Source organism: Terrapene carolina, unplaced genomic scaffold (assembly GCF_002925995.2).
Source record: "Terrapene carolina triunguis isolate 2854851 unplaced genomic scaffold, T_m_triunguis-2.0 Scaffold67, whole genome shotgun sequence".
In the NCBI taxonomy this organism is placed as follows: domain Eukaryota; kingdom Metazoa; phylum Chordata; order Testudines; family Emydidae; genus Terrapene; species Terrapene triunguis.
The window spans coordinates 39,826,508-39,844,035 of NW_020664418.1; the positions used below are offsets into that span (position 1 = coordinate 39,826,508).

General features: G+C 42.7%; 1 protein-coding gene across 1 annotated transcript in view; it reads right to left on the bottom strand.

Moving 5' to 3' along the window:
* The window catches only part of LOC113406081 (A-kinase anchor protein 13-like), a 94,237-nt gene that overhangs the window by 48,673 nt on the left and 28,036 nt on the right, over window positions 1-17,528 (bottom strand). The window contains exon 3 of the mRNA XM_029910785.1: window positions 13,148-13,190. Coding sequence (XP_029766645.1) covers window positions 13,148-13,190 — 43 coding nt within the window. The remainder of the gene's footprint in view (window positions 1-13,147; window positions 13,191-17,528) is intronic.

Genomic DNA, 17,528 nt, shown 5'->3' on the forward strand with positions numbered 1-17,528 from the left:
AGTGCCAATCATACCACCCTGGGGTCCACAGGAATCCTGAAAGCTATTGTGATGGAATTATAGTATCTTGCAAGCCAACTTTAACTTGCTCAGGGTTCCTTGTCCCTGCCCCTCTCTCCAAGCCTTAGGTCAAGATCCTCAAAGGTATTTTGGGCTCCTAACTTCCATTGAAATCAATGGAAGTGAAGAGTCTAATACCTTTCAAGATCTGAGCCTTTTTGGCTACACTGATAAAGTATTCAACCATATAATTGTATTAGTAGCTGCCTGAGTGATCAACACCACTTTCAACCAATTACAAGCAACAAAATGGGCCTTTTATTTAAACATGGGAAAGGGAAAATAGCAGGCCGTGTTAATGCATCTGCTGCCTGAGAAATGGAAAGTCAGCCCTGGCACCATGGAGTTAAAAGGAGAGATTCAGAATTCCTGGAGGCTAAGTACATATGACCGTATTTTTTATTAGACTGTTTCCTATCAATGGTTATGGTATAATTTCTAAAGCAGAGCAGCTGTATCTAAAGTCATAGGTTTTAAGCCTTTCCCCGATTTAAAGGCACATGGCAGCAGAAGGGCTCTCCTCACTCTACTCTCCTCCTCTCTCCAGCAACACACTCCAAAAGATGCAGCTCAGACCGTGACTTGAAGTGTCAATTTCCCTACCAGCTGCAAAACAGCCTCTCCCACTTAAAAATATTTCACAACTACAGTACTGAGAGCTACAGTAATAATCAAGCCAAGTTTTAAAGTGACATTGTACATTTCTGCAACTAGGAATGCAATACATTGTATCTATATTTTACTAAGGAGGAGTATTTTTCCTCTTGCCCTAGACAACGTTCTTTTACTCCTTAACAAACAATCATTTGCAACAAGTAACACTAACTTGAAAGCAGAACCTCAACATTAAAATCTTTGTCCTGTAACGCAGTTGCCACTGGGTGGCAGTACACAGCACTGATCTCAACAAGAGACTAATAATTGCTTCTCTATTTTATTTTCCATTTATAAATAAAAACATATTGGTTTATTTAGACAGCTATATGTCACATAGCATCTTTCCTACAAACTGTCTCCCAACACACTTTACAGAGCCACGTAAGAAACAATAGCAGAATGAGGGGAGAGAAAGATGTGACAAGCAAAGGAGAGCAGATATGTTTTTCTGATGAGATTTGAAAGCTTATAGTGATTTGAAAACGTACACTACCATTCTCTCTCTTACAGTTTCAGGCCTGTCAGTATCCTCAACATAGTCCTGCTCTGGCCAAATTCCATAGAGGATTTAACCAGGTTGTAAAAATCATCTCCAGGCAAAGCAAGCGTTGACATTTTGTTACAGAAACCAAGGGGATAAGAGTTCTGGAGGAGTTGAGCGGGGACTTAATCAGGTCATTTTTAAAGATGAACTGAATTTTTTTTTTTCAAAAGCTATTTAAGAACCCAAATGAGCTGCAGAATACATAGATTTAATTTTACATAAATAGTAATAGCTCACTCTTATATGGTGCTTTTCATCAGTACACCCCCAAAGCACTTCACCATCTTTTTAATACATTTATCCTCAACAGTTCTGAGAGTTAGGGAAGTGATGATCTCCTCATTTACAGATGGGGAACTAAGGTACAGAGAGGTTAAAGAGTCTTTGCCCAAGGTCACACAAAAAGTCTGTAGTGGAGCAGAGAACTCAATATCTTACGCTAGTGCCCTAACCACCAGATTGTCCTTCCCCCACGTACTTCACCGAAAAGAACAGCTGAAGTCTCTAAGTCCTGGGATCTGCGTTTTTCCTGTGACAGCTGGTGGTGACATTATCACCCAACGTGCGGTAAGGGATGCAACCCTTTCCACTGTTCCTGCTGCTGGCGAGCTCACCAGCCACTGTGGGAGATAGAGAACCCTGAACTCAGGGCCTGGCAGCTATATGCTATCTTAACAAATTAGTTTACTGTGCATTGCATAGTAGCTACTTTTCCAATGAAGAAGTTTGTGAAGCTTTTTAGTACTCGGGGTTTAAAGTAACCAACTTCACGATCAAGATGTTACAGCTCAGAACAATAATGGTGCCTTCAGCAGGGGGTAGAGGGGCCTCTGGGAAGGCACAAATTATTTCAATATCACATAGACTATAATACTTCAAGATAATGGTGACTTAAGGGCTGAATGTCCGACAATAAATGCCTTGGGTTTGTTTGTTTAAGCCAGTCCATTTATGTTATTTCACCATAAGACTGACATACACAGACAAGCCCCATTTATACCGACCTAGCAGAAAAGATGGAATGCAGGGTGGGGGAAATAGGAGGGGCTGTTTCAAACTAAATTAAGTAAACTGTGTGTCAGTGTTTGGAACGTGTGAGAAATAGGGGAGGAAGGCTGAGAAGGGATTTACCAACTGCAACTCACCCCGTGACCAGTCTGGAAGGAGTATGGTCTTTAAGCAGGAAAGCTCTCAATTGATGGTCATTTCATTTCATGAGGCTGCTCTAGATAAGACTGCTTTAAATATGTGAATGAACATTATATTAAATACATGATTGATGTGCGAAGGTGTTTACATTGGTATTCAGCGGGGCTCATGGGTTAATGCAGCTCCTAGTGTGAGAGTTATTCAAAGTGGCTCTTAAATTGTGGGGACCTGTGAGGTCAGACCTAAGAGGCAACAATACATTGCAAGTCCAGGATTCAGCTGTACAGCTAAGCAGCAGCATATTGGTTTGCAGGAACACAGCATTGTGCTTCATCAGCAGTGGTGGGCTCTACAGTTCAACAGAATAGGAGTCAAACTCTCCTTGCATGACATGGACAAGAATTTGGGGAGCTGGGAATGGAAGGATCACAGATCAAAGGCCAGGATAGGTATCAAACATCATCATTTGGTGCATAGTTGAATAAGGACAACGTTGCAGGAAAGTATATGTAAGGATATCTTGCATTTCCATCTGGGAGGCAAAAAATAAAGATACAAAGGGAAAGCTGCACATTGTTCTTTAGAGCTGCCAAATGTGTGTTACTCTGAAAGGTCAGAATTTACCCGAGCATGATGCTTTCTGTAAGACTTTCTAAAAAGTCTCCTTAGATTGTCAGGTCCCCCTTTAAATAACTCTGACTAATGTGTTCTTTGTTCCTCATTTAAAAGGCCTTCTCATATTGTGGAAGTCAAAGGCTTTGGGGGTGAAGCATTAAGAGAAAATTCAAGTGCCCAACTAATACATGACAGGAGAGATTATCAGAGTCTCCTGCCTTTATAACTACAAAACTCAAGATCAAAGCGTCTTTTCTTCTTGCCTGAGGATCCCAAGAGAAAGTCACACAAGGCTACTATGTTGCTCAGAATAATGTTCATGGACTACTCCCATGTTAAAAGAAGACCAAGATACATTCTGCTTCCTGCCTGTCACTATCAGATACCCTCAAATCCCAAGTGGCCTGTATCACCCTGGCTCTTTCCAAGAAAGCAGTTTTATTGCCTTTAGGTAAGTGATTAAAACGTATCTGTCCATCCAATGGCTTCAGGGACAAACTTCATTGACAGGTAGCATCACACACAGCAAAGACATTTCACTTGGGCCTCATCCCTCTGGATAAATATTTTAAAAGATCACTAATTATAGTACACAATGCTGCACAAGTTGCACACTTTGAGACTCCGTTTCAGGCATGGTAATTATTCTGCTGTCAAACACTGACTGCTTTGACTCCTCTTTGTGTTTTCACTCACCACAATCTCGTTATTTAAATTTGATTTTAATCAGCCATTGTCCACCTACCCAGCAGGAAGTAATTACTTTCTAACCCATTTCAAAAAGCTCAGTTCCTCCATCCACACTGGCAACTTTGGTACCTCGCCGTCGCTCATAACGACTGTTAGTGTTTAAATGCAGACAATGTGCTTGGAACTGTACTAGACACACAGATGAAGACAGTTGCTGCTCTGGGCAGATTACAATCTAAACAGGAGACATGAAGAAGGCAGGACACATTGAGGAACCGAGAAGAGTTTCCTTGGTTTTATTAATGCCTCTCTCTTCCTTCTGTACGCAATGTTGTGGTGGCGAAGGCACTAGTGGGTTTGTGGGCCTTAAACAACAGTCTCAGAACAAACAATTGAAAAAGTTCTAAGCGGATCTCTTTCCTGTGGGGTAGAACGTATAAACGTGGGTCGAGCAGCATGAATTAAGCTTAGGCTGTCTGCTAGGGAAGTGAACGTTGCTCTCAACATGTGAAGGAAAGATAGGAGTATGGTTCCATGAGGAGCTCTTTAATGACATGAATATCAAAAAGAAATCCTACCAAAAAAGGGAAACATGGCCAAATTACAAAGGCGGAGTGCAAAAGAATACCACAAGCATGTAGGGACAAAATCAGAAAGACTAAGGCACTAAATGAGTTACACCTAGCAAGGGACATAAAAGACAATAAGAGGTTCTTTAAATACATTAGGGGCAAGGAGAATGTAGGTCCTCTACTTAGCAGGGAAGGAGAGCTAGTACCTGACAACATCAAGACGGCTGAGGTGTTTAATGCCTATTTTGCTTCAGTCTTCACTAAAAAGGTCAATGGTGTCCAGATACTCAACACAATTAATACTAACAACAAAGGGGAAGGAGCACAAGCCAAAATAAGGAAAGAACAGGTTAAAGAATATTTAGATAAATTGGATGTTTTCAAGTCAGCAGAACCTGATCAAATTCATCCTATGGTTCTTAGAAAACTAGCTGCAATAATCTCGGAATCATTAGCAATTATTTTTGAGCACTCACAGGGGAACGGGTGAGGTCCCAGAGGACTGGAGAAAGCTAAACATAGTACCTATCTTAAAAAAGGGGAACAAGGTCCTCGGGAATTACAGACCAGTCAGCTTAAGTCTGATATCTGGAAAGATACTGGAACAAATTATTAAACTATCAGTTTGTAAGCACGTAGAGGATAATAGGATTACAAGGAACAGCCAGCATGGATTAGTCAAAAACAAATCATGTCCAACCAACCTAATTTCCTTCTTTGACAGCGTTACTAGCCTGGGAATGGGAGGAAGCAATAGATGCAACTAAAACCAAGATAGGTAAGGCTTTGACACTGTCCCACATGACATTCTCATAAATAAACTAAGACAATGTGGTATAGATGAAATTATACACTACAAGGTGGGTATACAACTGGTTGAAAGACCATACTCAAAGAGTACAGTAGTCAAACAGAGAGTATATCTAGTGGGATCCCACAGGAGTAAGTCCTGGGTCCTGTACTATACAATCTTTTCATTAGTAATTTGGATAATGGAGTGGAGAGTATGCTTATAAAATATGCAGATGACCGGGGGGGAAGGGGGGAGAGGCGAGGGTTGCATGCACTTTAGAGGACAGGATTAGAATTCAAAATGACCTGGACAAATTGAATAACTGGTCTGAATTCATCAAGATTAAATTCAATAAAAACAAGTACTTCACTTAGGAAGGAAAAATCAAATACACAACTAGAAAATGGGGAATACCTGGCTAAGTTTTAGTACTGCAGAAAAGGATCTGGGGGTTATAGTGGATCACAAATAGAATATGAATCAACAATGTGAAGCAGTTGCAGAAAAGGCTAATATTCTGGGGTGTATTAACAGGAGTGTTGTATGTAAGGCATGAGAGGTAATTATCCTGCTCTACTCAGCACTGGTAAGGCCTCAGCTGGAGTACTGTGTACAGTTCTGGGTGCCACTCTTTAGGAAAGATGTGGACAAATTGGAGAGAGTCCTGAGGAGAGCAACAAAAATTACAGAAGGTTTAGATCTGATTTCTAAAGGAAAGGTTAAAAAAACTGGGCCTGATTGCGGAGCCATTGGCCATCATCTTTGAAAACTCATGGTGATTGGGGGAGGTCCCAGATGACTGGAAAAAGGCTAATGTAGTGCCCATCTTTAAAAGAGGGAAGGAGGATCTGGGGAACTACAGGCCAGTCAGCCTCACCTCAGTCCCTGGAAAAATCATGGAGCAGGTCCTCAAGAAATCAATTCTGAAACACTTAGAGAAGAGGAAAGTGATCAGGAATAGTCAGCCTGGATTCACCAAGGGAAAGTCGTGCCTGACTAACCTAATTGCCTTCTATGATGAGATAACTGGATCTGTGGATGAGGGGAAAGCAGTGGATGTGTTATTCCTTGACTTTAGCAAAGCTTTTGATACGGTCTCCCACGGTATTCTTGCCGCCAAGTTAAAGAAGTATAGGCTGGATGAATGGACTGTAAAGTGGATAGAAAGCTGGCTAGATCGTCGGGCTCAACGGGTAGTGATCAATGGCTCCATGTCTAGTTGGCAGCCGGTTTCAAGCGGAGTGCCCCAAGTGTCGGTCCTGGGGCTGGTTTTGTTTAATATCTTTATTAATGATCTGGAGGATGGCGTGGACTGCACTCTCAGCAAGTTTGCAGATGACACTAAACTGGGAGGCATGGTAGATACACTGGAGGGTAGGGATCGGATACAGAGGGACCTAGACAAATTAGAGGATTGGGCCAAAAAAAACCTGATGAGGTTCAACAAGGAGAAGTGCAGAGTCCTGCATTTAGGACGGAAGAATCCTATGCACTGCTACAGACTAGGGACCTAATGGCTAGGTAGCAGTTCTGCAGAAAAGGACCTAGGGGTCACAGTGGACGAGAAGCTGGATAGGAGTCAACAGTGTGCTCTTGTTGCCAAGAAGGCTAACGGCATTTTGGGCTGTATAAGTAGGGGCATTGCCAGCAGATCGAGAAACGTGATCGTTCCCCTTTATTCGACATTGGTGAGGCCTCATCTGGAGTACTGTGTCCAGTTTTGGGCCCCACACTACAAGAAGGATGTGGAAAAATTGGAAAGAGTCCAGCGGAGGGCAACAAAAATGATTAGGGGTCTGGAACACATGACTTATGAGGAGAGGCTGAGGGAACTGGGATTGTTTAGTCTCCAGAAGAGAAGAATGAGGGGGGATTTGATAGCAGCTTTCAACTACCTGAAGGGGGGTTCCAAAGAGGATGGAGCTCGGCTGTTCTCAGTGGTGGCAGATGACAGAACAAGGAGCAATGGTCTCAAGTTGCAGTGGGGGAGATCTAGGTTGGATATTAGGAAACACTATTTCACTAGCAGGGTGGTGAAGCACTGGAATGCGTTACCTAGGGAGGTGGTGGAATCTCCTTCCTTGGAGGTTTTTAAGGCCCGGCTTGACAAAGCCCTGGCTGGGATGATTTAGTTGAGAATTGGTCCTGCTTTGAGCATGGGGTTGGACTAGATGACCTCCTGAGGTCCCTTCCAACCCTGATATTCTATGAACCATAAAAAAGCAAAATACTGCCTATATAAAACTTGTTCATATTTCCTTTCTAGTTGTTTAAATTGGTAGCAATTCCATTCAGCCCAAAGAATTGACTAAAACTGAATTTCACTTATAGACAAAGGTGCTTCTTTAACTCAGTCAGAAATCAGAGATCACTTTAAAAAAGTCTAAGTGCTAAGGAAACTGAGGGCTTGTCTTCACTACAGGGGCAAGTCAACCTAAGTTACACTACTCCAGCTATGTGAATAATGTAGCTGGAATCGACATAGCTTAGGTCGACTTACCCCAGTGTCTTCATGGTGCTGCGTCGATGGGAGATGCTGTCCGGTCAACTTCTCTTACTCTTTTCAGCGCTGGAGTACTGGGGTTAACTGGAGACCATTCTGCCATGGATTTAGCGGGTCTTCACTAGACCCGCTAAATCAATCCCTGCTTCATCGATTGCAGCAGCCTGTATCTCCCTGTAGTGGAGACCAGCCCTGAGAGACTAACCTTGCACTACCAATGCGTCTCAACCCCCACCTGCAATAGAACTGGCTATTCCAGTTCAAAGTCCCCAAATGCAATACTGGCAATAATCTCCTGATATTCTAGGTCTAGTTGCAAGTTCTCTGAGTGAAAAAAAAAGTCTATGACATAGTTAAGATGAGAGATTTCACTGTAAGACCTTCAGAAAACAGTCTTGTTGTGATCATATCCCTCCCTTCATTAATAAAATGTTTGTCACCTCCCAACTCCACACCCACCTTTACACTCACCAACGGAAGGGACAAAATAACTTTTAAAGTCTGACTTGAACATACAAAATCCATCACAGAGTCAGAGCTAAAATTGAAACTCCATTCTTAATCCACTTCACTGCTTAGGAGATCCCTGAAATGATGGAACGGTGTTGCAATATGAAATGATAATGGCGAGGAGTTAAAGGCCTTTTCTAGATTTAATTCTGTGCCTTTGCTTTAACATAGGAGTTCCCCTATGATGAGGTGAGGTAGATAACTGGATAACTATGGTGGTCCATGGAGAATTGTCCAGTCACGTAGCTTTGGTTCCTCTTTCCTATATCCTGCTTCTACAATGCACTAGAAGGCCAATAGGGCACACTGAATGTTCTCCTAATGCCATTTTCCATGTAATTGCTGTAGAGGTCCCAAAAAGATTATGGAATTGTAAACAAGATGAGAGATGGTCCTTACAATTGCAAATTGGAGGGGAAGAGGTCCATTATAGCAGTATACACAGGAGGCTCTGGATACTGATCCCAGTCATGTGACATAAACCTTTTGTAACCGTGACCCATGTCACGGGACTGTGGCCAAGATATAAAGTGCATTCTCTGACCGGCACTATTGCACCCCACAACTTGATTATAGTGCACAAGATCATCTCTGTGTTAAAGTGTGGTCCATATCATAAGTTTTTGAAAGCCCCAGGTTAGTAGTGGCAATTCATCTGTTAGGGGGATATAGATAATCCTTGTCAATGACTTCCCAACTCAGAGTTACTTGTTATCAATAAGACTGCAGCTGATATAACAGCACCTCCCACGTTAGGGAGGGGAAAAGTGGGTTTAAACTTATTTGCCTTAAATTCACACTATAACAACACACTAGACTTTAAAATAGAATACCACCTTTTATACAGTAACTAAGTGTTGACAGCTACACTGAGGTGATAGTTGCTTGGTCTGGAGCCTGATTAAATATTGGCATTAATTATATCACACTCTGCTGATGTTTCACGGTGCTATATTGAGGAACACTTGACTGCCCTGCCTCTTCTGACATCAGTTGCAAGGCCTTGTGACTGAATCACTGTGTACACTGGGAGCTGAGCCAAATCAAGGAGCTAAGAACCAACACATTAAAAAGTATTGTTATAAAGTGTAGGTAACTTACTCAGAGATTAAAGGAGAGATACAATTGTCACAGGGGAGCCAAATACAACAAGGGCCAGTTGTTTTCAGCACGAAGTGTGAGCCCACTTTCACACAGATGCTAAAAGAATAGACTGACTTCATCGCTACCTGCTGATTATTTTTTTTTTCCAGAGCAGTTGCATCACACCTGCAGTTTACAGTTCTTGGCTTTAATTCTCACTCACCAGAGAATGCTGAAATGGAATGCTGACATTTCATTTTAAACATGGATTTGAGCGGCTCTCTTTTGGTCTTCAAATAAGCTCTCTCAAAGGCCTGTAGCCATATCACCTCAGGCTGTGACTTCACCAGATCTCACAAACTAAGCAGAGACAGGATGGGTCAGCTCTTATGGAACTGGAGAATGAAAATCCAGGTGATTTAGGAAGTAGTAGTGGTGATTCAGTAGGTGGCTCTCTTTCCCTCCAAGTCAGTGTAATGAATCAATTACCCAGTATGGAGCTAAAGGATATTGTTTTATTGGAAATAGATTTTGTATATAATAGAAAAAAGGGTAAGTCCTGAGCACATGTAACCTCTTAGGTTCCCACAACACTTTTCACAATTATAAGAGCATTAACCTAGTTGTCTCAGTCAAGTATCAGCTAGGGTAAATTGCATTCTGCCTCTCTAACTAGACCTTGAAGTTCAACTGAAGATGTTATTTTTCACTTTCTCCCTCTAAAAGTGGCAGGACAGTGCTGTTGGTGCAGAGTAGTTGTCAAAAAAAGAAGCAGTTTGGTGTATGGAGAATGGATCCCTAAATATATTTTTACTTACACACACCCCTTCCCCGCTTTCAGGATAAAAGTTGCTAGAGAAATAGCAACTGCTACTCATATTTAAAACTTTATTTTCTTAGTCAAAAAAAGGCCACACCAGAAAGACCTCCTAAAAATCACACCAAAACAAAAAACTTTTCCTGGAAGCAATCACTGGTGTATGTGGCTCCCTCCAGATAATCACTGCGTTCATTTCCAATAATTTGCTTCGTAGATGGCATATTCCTTATTAACAAATGAATGTCTTGTTTTGAATGCAATTCTTAGCTTTCAGAAATGCAGCCCCCAACCAAGCCTATGTATGGGATGTCTAATAAATGTCAATCTGAAAAAGAACACAAATTCCAAGAACTTTTAGTGCTGTTTGATAGTAATGCCCACTGCTGACTGGTCCTGGAAATTATTCTGTCTCTCCCTTTTGAACAAAAAAACCAAAACAAAACAAAAAAAATCAGAAAGTGGTTGATCTGTTTTTGGTATTAATCTTTTTTCTCTTCCTCTCACATGGAACAATCCACTCAACCGATGGAGAGAGATCAGTTGTCAATTAGTGGTAGGTGGAACATGAAACTGATCCAAAAAACTGCACAGTCCATAAATTGAAAGCAAACATATTTATTTTCCTGGATTGTTTGCATCTACTGAAACTGGCTCTTGATTTCAGTAGAAGCAGATTAACTTTTATAGCTACTGAGGGGGGTGGGGGGAATCACCAGAGCAGTAACAGTCATGTCATGCTCATATCAACATACACAAAGAAAAACTATACAGTATGCCAGTATTATCATCATTTTGTTCATCACTGTGCTAAACTAAATTTCCATTTAATCCTTCCTGCCTCCACACATGGAAAAAGAGACCTTGTAAATATGTCCAATACATGAATTTATTATCTATAAAATGCAAAACAATCAAAATGATAGGGGGGAAAATAAACTTAGCTTGAGTGCAGCATTAGGACTGAGAAATCAAGCACTCAAGAACAGGAAATTCATAAAGTTACACACTCAAATTTAATTCTGTCTGGTGTTTACATCAAATATATGTACATAACCTGCAATTTCTTGTAATCGCTCTCTGGTGGTTCCTAACTTTGTTTTAAAGTTTCTTCTAAATTGACGTGGCTATAATCTGCTTGTGATTTACCAACTTTTATGTTAAAAATTGTTACAAGATTATACACAATGCTGTGGATTTCAATAAACTATTTTTACAGTCACTTTTCAGAGGAGAATCACAGTCTAGTGCTGCTATGTGAAAGAGAAGGTGGCAGTCTGGGAGTAAAAAATTAAGCCATTGACCGAACAAAGGTGCAGAATTAAAAATGACAAGAGATTAAAGGCCAGTATAGTCCACTATGTCAAACACCCAGTGCTTCACAAAAAACTCCCCACCACACCTGCCCACTTAGCTCTTACTTCTACGGCTGTCTGCACAAGCACTTTTCTTCCACTAGAACAAGTGGAGCTCTATCAATGGTAGCAATGGTGGGACTATAAATGTAGACTGACCACTAGAGTTTCACCCACCATCTTGGCTAACTCTGCTCAGAGTAAGCATAGACAACATGGAGGCTAAAACATTACTGACTGCCAGTGGCCTGCCGATACTCGAACGCCCAACATTGCTACCAATAGAAGGTGTTGGTGGAGCTGTACCCAGAAGTAGCAAGTGACAGATTTTCCAAAACAGCTTAGCATGGATAAGATATTTGAAGGCAATCCTGCTGTGGTTGAAGTCCCATTGACTTCAATAGGAACAGGATCAGACGTTGTGTCATCAGAAGACTCTTTCCCTTCCAACCCTAATATTCTATGATTTTATCAGGAGAGAAGGATAAGGTCATTAATAAAGCAGACAATCTACAAAATAACATTTAAGGAATCTCTGTTTTGAAACAACAGGTTGAAGTCTATTTAAGGGGTTTCCAGATTGGAAAAGCTGGTGAGAGGAGCCTTATAAAATATGCATTGCTAATTGTTCAGTGCACATGGCAAAGGTCCCTAGGAAGAGAAAAGTAGCTTACCTAGAGTAGGACAGTGGTTACTTAGGCTACGTCTTCACTACGGGAGGGAGGGGTCGATTTAAGATACGCAAATTCAGCTACGCAAATAGCGTAGCTGAATTCGACGTATCCGAGCCGACTTACCCCGCCATGAGGACGGTGGCAAATCGACCTCCGCGGCTCCCCTATCGACGGCGCTTACTCCTACCTGCACTGGTGGAGTGCAAGCATCGATTCGGGGATCGATTGTCGCGTCCCGACGAGACGCGATAATTCGATCTCTGAGAGATGGATTTCTACCCACCGATTCAGGCGGGTAGTGAAGACGTAGCCTTATTTTTAAAACTGGCACAGTACATTTACGTTCCCTTCCAAACAGGGAATACATTTTGAACAATACAAGGATTCCACAGGCAAACCACTAACATGATGCACATCTGTGGTGCTATATACAGTAAAACAGTTAAGTCGCCTGCCACTGATGCCAAAACATATTTGAACAATTTATATACATGTGTGTCTAGCTCTTGTTTGGCAGTTCCTATCATGCTGCAACAGGGCTTCTATTCAGAAGAAAAAGCTATCCTGTTCTTTATTATCTTGGTCATCCATGTCACCAGCTTCTAGAGAGACTGATTTAAAACATACCGTACTAAAGAAACCTTAGAGAGCTCTCCTGCCATTTCCTGATGATGACCCAGCTCCATTTCTGTCCTATCTAAGGTCTGACAAAAAATGATACCCTTGGGTGAACATTAAGGTTTCTTGTTTCGCACACAAACTGACTTGCAAGACCTCTCAATACTCCCTGAGCTCCAACAGCACTTACGTTCACCCAGAAATGTTCTCCAAAAAGGAAGGGGGTATTTCCATGCTTTTAAGCTTATGGATGGTGCAGAACAGTGTTATGCATTACAGCATTCCACAAGTGAGACCCTTAAACTTTCTACTTAAAAGGTATTACCCGGATTAGCTAAAAAGCTCCCTTTTTACTGCAGTACTAGATCTTTAATTTGATTTATTTGGGGAGCAAAGGATAAAACAAGATAACCAAGATCCCTGGGACAGAACAAAACCGCATGCAATAGGTACAATTTGTGACACAAAAAAAGATAAAACAAGTAGTTTAAATGTTGGTCTACTCACATATAACGGAGCTTGCTGTGGATTAAGTTTCATGACCCGAACACTGGAATGGAAGAGAAAAGAGGTGTTAAAAACATTCATTTATCCTCTCTAAAATTAACTATTTTTTTGGTAAACTGCAGAATCCTAAAAAAAGAATATACAAATCCACACAAGGCCACAGCTTGAGAAAAATTTCTCTCTAACTATAGTTTCACACTACTTTACCTTATGGGTCCAGCTGATCTAAATAATACAAGAACCAAATTCTTCCATCCTTGCTCATACTGGGCAGCATTGAGTAAGGGTGGCAGAGTCTGGCCCAAAGAGAATAGATAGTTGATATCCTTTATGTCACACATGGCACTGCCCATTTCGGGCTAGACCTTACAACCTGTCCTGAATGAGGCGTGGCATGTAACTGCACCAACCTAAAAGCAGAGCAGTGGTCCCATTTTGCTCTTAGCGAAGGGGAGGTTACTTCACCCATTTCAGGCAGAAGTTTACTCCTTCCCTTTACACCCAACCAGCTGCTTTGGCCAGAGTGCAGGGAAGGCGGTGCCAGGACTCCTCCCAGTCAGGGACAGAAGAGCCAGCAGCTATCTCCCGCATTGATAATAGTTAGTGGAGATGGAACACACTCCCCTGTACCTTCATGTCAGTTCACCTCTCTTCATTCCCCAAACACATCTTAAAAACCACCTGTTTCCGAATGCGTTCTTTAGTGTTGTAACCCTTCCACACATCTGACAACCCACTGATATTTGCCTCCTTCTATTTTTTTTGTTGGGTCCTTTATAGGACTGTCTTTTAATCTCCATGAATTTGCTGAGTTCTCTGCAATGGTGCAGAATGCCCTAAAAGTCTCTGCATGCTGCATGTTAATAATTATTATTATTCCATTATACATTGCCAATAATCCCCCCCCCTTTTAGCACAAAACTGTTTTATTTATTGTAGCTGTTCTCCCTCAAGTCACAATTACAGTACTGATGGCTTGTTCCAGAATGAAGTGGTAAAATCCATTAGTCTGGCAAATGTATCTTCCAAAGGAATCTGGTCCCTGTGCTTGCTGGAGTGGGGTCTTTCAGGAAACATTCCAAGAAAATGCAGTACACTGAAAAATCATTCTTTATGAAATTCAGGAATGTTCTTCAGAGAAAGCAACATACAGTGCCCAAGCATTTTTTCAGTGATAGCCTAGCCAGGAAACATCAGTCCTTGTCTCAATCATTTCCTATTCCAGTCTGGGAATCCTTAGAGGGTAAACCACACATAGATGAAAAAGTTTTTTGAAACATGTAGCCGCTGTTGGAGGTAGGTGCAGTTTTAATTCTGTGCTGTGACAATCACGCTGCTTTCTAGAGCCTTTAAACTAACGTTCTGTTAATTCTGATATGTAACAAAAGAGAATTTGGATATTTAAATGCTTTTGGGTCAATTTAGCACTCCTGAAATATAAGGGATTGCCCTTATATTGCCAGGAGATTAAAGTCTCTTGTGTCCCCAAAGGGCAGGTGCAACATGCGCATTGGCAACGCAAGCCCTCTTTTCATCGCTCCTCTGAAGACATGCCTCAAACTTGACTGAGAAGGATCAATTACTTGAGAGGCGAGAAGGAAATTCAAGCTCTACACCCACACAATCCTTGGCTTCTATGCTTACACTGCCAACTGAAGTATCAGTTAGTGAAAACTGTGTTGATAGCTTTAGCTTCTATCCCGGGGTGGGCAAACTTTTTGGCCTGAGGGCCACATTGGGGTTGCGAAATGGTATGGAGGGCCGGGTAGGAAAGGCTGTGCCCCTGCCCCAAAAAACTTCCTGCCCCCTGCCCGCCCCCTCACACTTCCTGCCCCGACTGCCCCCCTCAGAACTCCCGACCCATCCAACCCCCCCTGCTCCTTGTCCTCTGACCGCCCCCTCCCGGGACCCCCTGCCCCTAACTGTTCCCCTGGGATCCCCCCCCACCCACAGCCCCTTTCGGAACGTGGCCCTGTGAACATGGGCGGAGGACTCAGGAGGAGCAGGGGCAGCCATGCAGCCGGAGAGAAGCGGCGGTTTCACCTTCAAAGCGCCGCTTCACTCCGGCCGGCTGCGCAGCCACCCAGTGCTCCTCGAGTCCTCCACCCGCGTTCCCGCCACCCACCTTCTCCCCTGCCCCCGCAGTGCAGCCCCTCCCCCCCGCGGGGGGTGTGCTGGTGCTGAGCTGCCCGAGTGCCCAGCCCTGGGTCCCCCTGTTGTTGGGGGGCCCGTGCCAGGGCACCCTGTGTTCACTTGTAAATCTGCCCGAGCCGCGCCGCCCGGCCGGAGCCAGCCACGCTGCCGGCACGGCGAGCTGAGGCCGCGGGGGAGGGGGGACAATGGGGGAGGGGCCGGGGCCGGCTGCTCAGTGGCCGGGCAAGACAGCCCCGCGGGCCGTAGTTTGCCCACCTCTGTTCTATCCACTAGTACTTGTTCTGAGACCCACCAGCTCATTTCCCATAGGCCGACAAAGAGTCAAGAGATGGTAATGACTTTCCATCACTATTAACATGGACCACAGTACCCATAGTCCATTTCAGTACCCAACCCCCTCTACCTTCCATATCGCTCCTTCCTATCATGGTTGTGTCCCGTAGATTTCCCCACAGAGAACTGCATTTCTTTAAACATAACTTCCATTTCCTTTTCTTCTGGAGTTGTGAAAATAAAAAGCACCTCTGTAGAAAACAATCTAGTGTTAAGAGAATTGTACTATAGCAGTGGTTCTCAAACTTTTGTACAGGTGACCTCTTTCACATAACACGCCTCTGAGTGTGACTCCCAAAATAAATTAAAAACACATTTTTATATTTTTAACACCATTATAAATGCTGGAGGCAAAGTTGGGTCAGGGGTGGAGGCTGACAGCTCGCGACCCACCCCCCATGTAATAACCTCACAACCCCCTGAGGGTTCCCAACCCCCAGTTTGAGAACCCCTGTACTATAGGTATGGGGGGAGGTGGGGAAGCATCTCTATGTAAAGCCAATGGCAAAAACCGTGCAAGCTTTTCTTTCAACTTCCCAAATGTTCACTTTGCTTGAAAAGAGCTATGAGAAGAAATTAGTAGCTGATTCTAGTATGCCTGTATTCAAAGGTTTCCAGGAGCTAGGCACTAGAATCCTAACTGCACATGGTGAGAATGTACATCTCAGTCCGGGAGAGCCTGAATTCAGGTACAGGATATTTAAAGCAGATTTTGTTCTCTTTTTTTATAAAGCACCGTACAACATAGAAACAGAAATCAAATGTGGCCTTAGAGATAAGAACAGATTTTTACTTCACCCTCCTGGTGAGTTCATAAATCCCTTGCAGTTTAGTTTTGTGATTTGTTGCATCATCAAATCTTTCCAAGGAAGCTGAAGCCTTGGCGCCTATTCATCATCCTAGGATCATAGGTATTATTGTGACTGTCAGTACATCTAATCTCCCAGGACCAACCTAGAAGGGAAGGATGACATTGCAGCTCAAGTTTTGGGAACGGAAATCAGGAAAACTGGTTTCTGTTCCCAGCTCCACCATGGATATTCTTTATGACCTGGGGAAAAGATCTCTGGGTTAAATTTTGGGCCCACTGAAGTCAGTGGGAGTTTTGACATTCGTTTCAGTGGGGACAGGATTTCACTTATTAATAACAGGTTTCAGAGTAGCAGCCGTGTTAGTCTGTATCCGCAAAAAGAACAGGAGTACTTGTGGCACCTTAGAGACTAACACATTTATTAGAGCATAAGCTTTCGTGGGCTACATTCTTATGCATTCTTCAGATACATATGAAGAAGTGGGCTGTGGCCCACGAAAGCTTATGCTCTAATAAATGTGTTAGTCTCTAAGGTGCCACAAGTACTCCTGTTCTTTTTACTTATTAATAACCGCAACATGCTTTGAGATCCACAGATAGAGGAGAGCAAAGCTTTAGTCTTCTAATAGGACTTTTCAATTGTGCTTATTTCCTTCAGTAGTGATGGGAGCAAATCTCTAAGTACTTAAGGCCCCCGGTAAACAGGGTGAAAATGCCCACCTGCACCTAACTCACATACTTTGAATATCTGGTCCAAACCTACCCCCTCCCTGGGGTTTGCCTTCATTGTTAAACAGCAAACTAAAATAAACCTCAGCCTAAACTTTCTCCAGAGCTTAGCAATTCCTACGCTCTTTCCCCTGAAGGATACCCTCTAATTCCTTTTGCCTTACAGTCAAACCTTTTTGTACACCTTGGTAAGACTAATTATTTAGACATGCCTGGACAAGGAGGAATCACCAAAATCACTTTATATTTCTGTGCAGGGTCCTAGTACCTGACATCTTGTTATATACACCCTTATTCTGTAACAGCTTCTAAAACTGGTCATAACATCACGTCCAGTTTCAGTCACAACATTCT